Raw genomic sequence first — 9,004 nt, 5'->3', positions numbered from 1 at the left:
CTACAAATACACTACTGCAAGCAAAGACATAAAAAAAAAAAAAAAAGGTTTTCTCAGACTGCACATCTCCCAATCTACCTCTGCCGGGTTCACTGGGTCCCACAGATAGAAAGATCACATCTCTGATACTGCAGCAAACATTGTGTACAGTGTAGCTTAGTAAAACAAGAAAAATACAGAACAAATCCTGCACATGATGTTTATGTAGCCCGTGGAGAAAGAGAACATCCAGGACACAGTGTAAAATGTCTGGGTTATTTTATTTGCAAGTTACTTTCACATTGTAATGAGTAACTTCTCCTGTCTAGTTTTTCTAGTAAAATATAAAGAAATAAAAATATATAAACTTTATATCAAAATATACGGCAGTGGGTGAACGACTGTAAAATACAAAAATACAGAGATAGAAATAGAAATTAGGAACCGTAGAAATAAAATAAAAAATGCATGGCCTGATTTTCTGACAATGGCCTGGATTTGTGACTGTACTGCACATGGCTTTCTCTGCTATGCACTGCTAAGTTCTAGAAAGTTCTAGACAACTGTGGACAGTTCTAGAAACTTTGTTTGAAGTCTATCCTTAGCACTGAATATTTCACAAATTTTCTTAAAAATAGATACATTTAAAAATATAATTGTGCTAATATTAATATTAATATTAGATAATAACAATATTTTTCTGTTTGTTTTATTTGCAAAGTATAGAGAAAACACTTAACATGTGGGAAAAAAAACATGAATATTTGTAAAAAGAGATACATTTAAAAATATATATATACTGTGTTACCAACGAAAGCAAAGTTTATAAGTAATAATAGATCTTTTTCTATTTTCATCTAACACATGGGAACAAAAAATAGATGTAAGATTGTTATGTATGCTGTGAACTTGCTCTGTGGATGACTATTGTATGATGTGATCTATTTATTGATTTAAAATAAATAAATATGAGATAAAAAGCTTGAAAGAAAATCATGTTTAACGTTTAAACAGAAAGTGGGACTCTGCCGTGAGATTCAGATTCTTGAGCATATAAAGCACTTCCTCTTCCCAGTCCTTGAACGGCTGTATTTCTTTGTGTTTTAAAACAAAGAGGCGTCAGTGTCTTTAGTAGGAACGGAGCAGATAAGAAAATAAAAGTGTGTGACCACACGAGAAATACCAACTAACGAGCACCGAGGGACGGCTTTGTCTCGCCGGTAGATGCTGGATGAATCCTAACACTCAGCGCCGCTAAGCGGAGGCCGGCTCAGAGCTCAGATCGCTGCCTGATAAGCAGCATGTGGATCAATATGGGCTCTGTAAAGGTTAAATGATGCTCAGTAGTGTGTTGTTATTGCACTGCGTGAGTCAGGAGGAGTGATATGGACACTAACACCCCCCCATCCCTCAACTGCTCTACTGAGAGAGAGCGTCTCATATCGGCAGATACATACAATTACAGATCTGCAGAAGATTAACAGTGAAAACGGTCAACAAGGTACATCTTTTACCTCTTAATCAATTGACTTTACCATTTTTAGTAAAAAGCAAGTGCACTTTGAAGTTTTCAATAAACCAATTTTTGAATATACAACCAATATTCAACCAGCATATTTTTACACAATACTGCAACATAACAATATAAAAATGAAAAAAAAAAATTATATTTTACATTTAAAGGCATCCTGAGAATTTTCTATTGGCTAAAAATAATGGTGTATATTTTTATATTTATAGTTTTATATTTTTATTCATCAGATCAAATAATATAAACCACCACCATATTTTTTTTTTGTTCCCAGATCAAACTGGACAGTGTTTTACCATGTTTCAAAAATATTTTATCTCCATAAACATTATATTTCTTTTAATCACTAAAAATATTGATTCATCCACTTCTTATAGATCATTGTTTATGAAAATATAATAATAAAAATACCAACAACAAAAAACAAATAATAAGTTGTCACACATCCTGGACCTATTTCTTCCACTATAGAATACATTACCCAAAATCCAACTCCCTCTCACACCACAGTCACATGCCTCTCTTTAACCAACCATGGACAGCTCCCACGTTCATGGTCACCTGACTTTTAATCCCCTGCATCTGTGCCTGATTAGTGATTCCTTTCACCTGTGCCCGATTGTCTGTGTGTGTATATAAGGCCTGTTTGTTTCACTTGACAAAACTTTTATTAAGCGTACAGAAGCTTAAGCACATAAGTGTTTAAGTGTTTATTTTTGTTATTCTGTTTTTTGAGTTCACCCTTTGTATTTGCCCCTTTGCTGTGATTCCTGGTGGAGTAAAAATGCTCAGCTGTCGTTTTTACAAGCACGTTTACCAGGCATTTATTTTACTACAGAATTAAATATGATGTTTTTTTTTATTTTATGGTGAGAAAAATGCTAGGCTCTGCTTTTACAATAAAAATCCAATATAACAGACAATAAACATCTTGAATCTTTTATCCTATTTATCCCATTTTAGCCCATTTCTGTTTAAAATAAACTTTTTAAAATGAGCTTTTACAACCTTAATATCAAAACTTTGTGTTAGGTATAATTTGGCATGAGCAGCCACTGATGAAAAAGTCTTGACTGAAAGCTTTATACTGGATGTTGTAACACAGCTGGAAGGATTTGATTGTATTCAGCCATAGAGGCATTACTGAGGTCAAATACTGATGTTGGATAATCCGTTCTGCATCACAAATGTCACTCTGATTTATTTCTAAATAGATGGAGCTCTATAACTCTAGGCTGATTTATACTACTCTAGCCAATGAACCTGGTGACCTCAGGCTTGTGTGCAGCTGCTCCTAAGCATCCTGCCTTAATGGCAAGTGGCAAAACAACTAAAGTGCATGAATTTTATCAGTATTACTTTTTATCATAAAGTCATTAATAATATTGTAACATTAGTGTTTTATTAGTTATTTTATAACAGTTTTATATCCCAGTGAAGAACAATTAATAGCAAGATAATTAGCAATAAGCTGACTTTTACTTACTTTCTTCTGTTCTTGTCCCTCCTGAACTCTCTTCTCTTCTCTTTTAACATATTTTTATCTTCTGGTGATTTCTGGTTACATAGATTTTTTTTGTTTGTTTGCTTTTTTGTAATGTTTTTTTTTAAAGTAGCCCAAAAGAGCACACCCAGCCTGAATTTTCTCTGAACTTTGAGTCTCACATTATAAAAACCTGCTCAATAGCGAGCCAACTTTTAGTTTATTTCTAAAATACCTTGCAGGCCACTCCAAAAAAGAAAACAGGCCGCAGTTTGTGCTGCTGAGGTGCTTGTCTCTTCTTAACTTGAGGATTAGTAACACCCTGAATTACATAAGTGAGCTAATGAGGAACACACTCCCACACACACTTGATATATACACACACTCTTACCGTGCTGGAATCCCTGCGGAGGCATCCAGCCTATTCCCCTTCCTCCGATTGGACCTGATGTTATGAGAGAGAGAGAGAGAGAGAGAGAGAGAGCACCAAACACACAGGGATTCCAGCAATTATAAGAGAGCACAGGCATCTCCAGCTCCAAATCTAAACGTCTAGAGAAGAGTTAACAGCAATCTTGAATATTACATGATAACTAGCTGACAGCGCTGCTGTAGAAAGGCCATAGCTGCCCATTAACCTTTCAGCAGGCTGAGGAACCTTTGAATGTGTCCTCCTGACCTTATGAAGCCCAAGTCAGGAATTGCCAAAACAGCTCCAGGGCTGCACATCCTCGTGAAAGAGAGTGCAATAAACCTCGACTTTGTACACATTAGGGTTCACCGAGGGTTATTGATGGGGTTACAGGCTTCTTGATGCAACCTTTTAAATTTAAGACCATATTTCCATCCCCAAAGAGGCTTCATAACATTTTATTTTTATTCCGTTATTTGATGTGGGACCATGAAACCAGCATGGGGTTGGTTGATGTGTAATACTGGGGTTTGACTGTGGAAATATATTGGATTATTCCCTCATCATTCATTCTTAAGTCCTTTGGTTGGACATTCTAAGTACAACTGCAAACATTAGAATGTGTGTTTTTTTTTCATGTTTGTGTAATCCAGTTGGTGTAATCTGGCCTTAAGATAATGCACCAGCTATTGTTCTATTACATGTAGTCCAGTTTCAGACTGTAGGCCTAGGTCTTCACCTCATTCAAACTTCTCATTGCTTCTTCAGTCTGGAGTTGGTCTTGAGCCCTGCATAATATGCTTAAAAATAGAATAGGGTGCAAATACTAACTGAATTTAGACATTTGACCATATTTTGTTGAAGCCCCCCAATTAAGACTTCAAAAGAGGTAAAAACAAAAGTTTGGGGGGGTCTAAACATTTAAATATACTTGTTACATATAATGTTAAATACTAAATTAACAATAGCTTTTTAAAAGGCAGTAGCCAAGCTATATAAACGCATTCCTACAAAATGTGGATGAGGTGGAACAAAATCCTTATCTACAGGGATTTTTAGTTACATTGTTATTTTCTATTTATTTAGAATTAAATAACATTTGATTCCTGTAGAATATGAATTAAAACGTAATGGTAAGATAGCTGATGAAAGATAGCAGACAGTAGCATTGTGTGTGTTTTTGCAGGATTAACTGTGGATTTTGCTGTATAATATATTATTTATGACTATAACTGTACTGTTCTTAAAGCCAACAGCCAGCTAAACTCATCTCTCCAAAAAATCCCCCAAGGAAGAGGCAGGTCTTGTAGTTAGCGAGATTTATTGAAAAGAAGGTAAAACTGAAATAAATACAAATAGAAATACAATAGGTAAGTATAAATAATGTCTAAACAGCAGATAAGTATCAAATAATAAGGTAAGTATTACAAATATCTACACAGATAGGCCAGATAGGTAACTAAATGCTACACTTAGCTTAGCTTCAGTGTTAATCAGGTCTATGGTAATTTACACAAAGGAATTGCTAACATTAGCTGAGTCATACCTCACTTCTAGTACAAAAAATGCTTTACACTTTCCACATGAATTATGAACTCTCATGAAATGTTCGATTAAACTATATATTTATCCATTAGCTTCTTCCTTTTACAGGTCAATCAACATAAATGTACTTACTAGCAATGCCACACCAAAAGAGAAAGATAAGTTTCAGAAGAGCTGAGCTGATATGTGTCCTTCACCTTGAACAACTGAAAAGTGGCTACACCCAGGAAGTGACATCATACCACAATTAGAGAAATTACCGTGTCAAAATAAAAGCCTTTTTCAAAATATGTGCCCCGTGGCATCACACTCCCCGCCTGGCATCACTAGATGCCAAACCTCCTTAACCTAAACAGTCTCTGCCTCTAGGAGTAGGACCACGTCAGAGACAGGTCTCAGGTAAGTCTTCGGCGGATGATGCGATGCGACATTGACATCCACTTTTCTGACAAGTCCATCATCACTTGGAAAGGTCTTCATGATCCTTCCAATGGACCACTCATTCCTTCTGGCTTGCCTGTCTTTCAATAACACTATATCTCCTTCCTTGAGGTTCCGTTTCCTTTCGTGCCACCTTTGCCTGGCTTGAAGTACATTCAAGTACTCCCGCCTCCATCTTGCCCAAAATGTCTCTGCTAATGCCTGTACTCTCTTCCACTGATGCTTCAACAGACTGGTTTCTGAGCCGTCTGCAGGAGGAGCTGGTGGAGTACCACTCTTCTGCGTGAGCAGCATCGCAGGAGTAAGTATCAGTGGAGCTTCAGGATCTGAGGAGACTGGTATTAATGGCCTGGAGTTAATTATAGCAGTGACTTCAGCCATGAACGTGCATAGGACTTCATGAGTGACCTTTGACCTTCCAGCTTGGAGCAACATTGAATCCAGGATACGACGCGCTGTACCTATCATGCGCTCCCAACTTCCACCCATGTTGGAGGCGTGCGGCGGGTTGAAGACCCAGGTGCACTTCTGAGAGCACAGGTAAGTATTCACACTTTCTTCCTCAGCTTCCATAGCAGCGTCCAAGTTGGAGTTGGCACCCACAAAGTTGGTTCCTCGATCGGAACGTAACTGTCTCGCTGGTCCCCTAATTGCGAAAAACCTGCGGAGGGCATTGATGCAGCTTGAGGCACTCATTGTCTCAATCACCTCTATGTGAACTGCTCTTGTGGACATGCACGTGAACAGAACTGCCCATCTCTTACTGTTCGCACTACCACCTCGTGTCCGTCGGGTGACGACTTCCCAGGGTCCGAAGACATCTAACCCTACGTAGGTAAATGGGGGTTCCTGCTTTAGGCGCTCTTCAGGAAGGTCTGCCATTTGCTGTTGTTCCAATTTGCCACGTAACCGCCTGCATATCACACACTTGAACACCACGCTGGAGATGGCTCGCTTGGCTCCCACTATCCATAGACCACTTGCACGCACTGCTCCTTCAGTGAAGTGCCTTCCTTGATGTTGCACTCTGAAGTGGTGGTGACGGATGAGCAATGTGGTGACATGGTGCTTGCCAGGAATAAGAAGTGGGTGAGTCTCAGCAGTAGGCAAGTACGAGCGAGTGATTCGGCCTCCAACGCGTAGCAGACCCTCTGCATCTACCACAGGGTGAAGCTTCTTCAGAAGACTCTGTGCAGGTAAGTCTTGCCCCTGTTGGATACATTTGATCTCATCTGCGTACACCTCATGTTGTACAGTTTTAATGATGACGCGCTCTACGGCAGTAAGCTCTGAAGATGTTACTCCTTTCTTGCAGAGATGCCATCCGACACATCCCGTGTCAGGTGTTGGGTTTTGGAAACTTTGGGCTATGTGCCTTAGACGTGTTACAGCTCTAGTCAGACGTTCCCAGGAAGAGAACTTCTCGAAGCGTTGAGAGTCCAGCTGAGTCCCTGCAACCTTGGTCAGGAAAGTTGTGGCCTCAGGACGAAGTTCTGGGTCTGCCTCTGGATCGATCAACTGAAAGCCATCGTCAGGTGATGAGGAGCTGTGCGGCTGTAGCAAGAACTTAGGTCCGGTAAGCCAATTGGTTGCTTGCAGCTGGCTTGCAGACACAGACCTTGTGGCATGGTCTGCTGGGTTGTTCTTGGTGGCAACATACCTCCACTGATTCGGGTGAGTGGACTGCCAGATCCGGTGTACGCGATTACTCACAAACACATAAAACCTTCTGGACCTGTTATAAATGTAACCCAATACCACCTTACTGTCAGTAAAGAATGTGATCTTGCCCAGTGCTTGGCCTAGTTCTTCTTTGACCTGGTCTGCGATCTCTGTAGCTAACACCGCTGCACAAAGCTCAAGTCTGGGGATGGTGAGCTCTGCCAGAGGTGCAAGCTTGGCCTTGCCTAACACAAAGCTTACTTCTGTGTGGCCATTCTCATCCTCTACCTTAAGGTAAGCTACTGCTGCAATCGCCTTCACCGAAGCATCCGAGAAGACGTATAACTCTGTGCACTTTGCTGTTGTTACTGGGAAGGAAGCATAAGTGCGAGGGATGTTCAGTTGATTCAGCTCCTGCAGAGACTCCTGCCATCTCTGCCACTTAAGGAACTTCCCATCAGGTAACGGCACATCCCAGTCTGTCCCTTGGGACACTAGTTCTCTCAGTAGGAACCTGCCTTGAATTGTCACAGGTGCTAAGAATCCGAGTGGATCAAATAGGCTATTAATTGTGGAGAGCACGCCTCTGCGTGTAAAAGGCTTCTGAGACGCAAGAATGGTGAACGTGAAGGTGTCCTTAGTCATGTCCCAGGCAACACCCAGACTGCGTTGGACAGGTAAGTCATCAACAGCAAGATCTAGAGCCGTGATACTCTTGGCCCGATCGTCTGCGGGAAAGGCTTCCATAACCTCTGTTTTGTTGGAGGCAATCTTGTGAAGCTTGATGTTGTAACCTTTTAGCAACTGCTGAGCTCGCATAAAGACATCCACTGCTTCTGCCTCTGAAGGAAAAGACCGGAGGACATCATCGACGTAGAAGTCAGTCTTGATGAACTCACAGACGTCGCTGCCGAAGTCCTTCTCTCCCTCCTGAGCAGATCTTCTCAACCCATAGGTTGCGACTGCCGGTGACGGGCTGTTCCCGAACACGTGAACTGTCATGCGGTAGTCCACTACCTCATTCTCAGGGTTGTTGTCCTTGAACCACAGGAAGCGTAATACATCCCTGTGTTCGTCCTTCACGTAGAAACAGTAGAACATCTGTTTGATGTCTGCAGTAATTGCTACCAGGTCTTTCCGGAATCTGAGAAGCACTCCGAGAAGGCTATTGTTGAGGTTGGGACCCGGAAGCAAGACGTCGTTCAGGGACACTCCCTCAAACCTGGCGCTTGAGTCGAACACGACCCGGATCTTCCCGGGCTTCTGGGGATGGTACACCCCGAAGATAGGAAGGTACCAAGCTTCTTTTTTGTTCTCTAAAGGTGGCGCCAGCTCTGCATGATGGTTATCCAGAATCCCTTGCATGAACTCGATGAAGTCTTTCTTCATGTTGGGTCGTCTCTGGAAATTGCGTTGCAGTGACATAAAGCGTTCGTAGGCATACCTTTTGTTGTTAGGGAGTGGTTTCCTTGGAGTCCGAAACGGCAGTGGGGCTATCCAGCTTCCGCTTTTATCCCTGACAAATTCGTTGTCCATCAGCTGTAGGAACATCCGATCATCAATAGATGGCGAAAGATGATTGTCCTTGTCAGACCTCAAGAAGACTGTTCTACCCAGATGGTCTTCTTGTTGCACTGTAGCACATGACCAAGGGATAACTTGCTTGAAGCTCTGACTCAAGTCTTCCTTGACTTTGACAGCATTAAGACAAGGATTCATGTAGCTTGGACGACCGTTTTCCATGAAGCATGTCTTGAATGTGTTCACTGTTTTCGGAGAGTGAGCTCCACTCAAACAGACATCGCCAACAATCACCCACCCAAGGTCGTGCTTCTGGGCGAAGGGTGCACTTGGTGGGCCATTGTATTGCTGACGCACTTTGTGAACCTGGAGTATGTCTCGTCCTAACAGCAGCCAAATCTCCGCGGAGTCATCCAGAGCAGGTATCCTG

At 41.4% G+C, this 9,004-nt stretch overlaps 1 protein-coding gene across 1 annotated transcript; it reads right to left on the bottom strand.

Moving 5' to 3' along the window:
- Positions 1 to 4,644: 4,644 nt before the first annotated feature.
- Positions 4,645 to 6,228, bottom strand: LOC111195209 (uncharacterized). The gene is made up of 2 exons (XM_022681801.2): positions 5,083 to 6,228; positions 4,645 to 4,745 (listed from the first exon to the last, which is right to left on the bottom strand). The coding sequence occupies exon 1, from the start codon at positions 6,124 to 6,126 to the stop codon at positions 5,299 to 5,301; it is 828 nt and encodes a 275-aa protein (XP_022537522.2). The 5' UTR covers positions 6,127 to 6,228; the 3' UTR covers positions 4,645 to 4,745; positions 5,083 to 5,298.
- Positions 6,229 to 9,004: the final 2,776 nt, after the last annotated feature.

Source organism: Astyanax mexicanus, chromosome 1 (assembly GCF_023375975.1).
Source record: "Astyanax mexicanus isolate ESR-SI-001 chromosome 1, AstMex3_surface, whole genome shotgun sequence".
NCBI classification, from domain to species: Eukaryota; Metazoa; Chordata; class Actinopteri; order Characiformes; family Acestrorhamphidae; genus Astyanax; species Astyanax mexicanus.
This window is presented reverse-complemented; position numbering and strand designations above follow the sequence as displayed.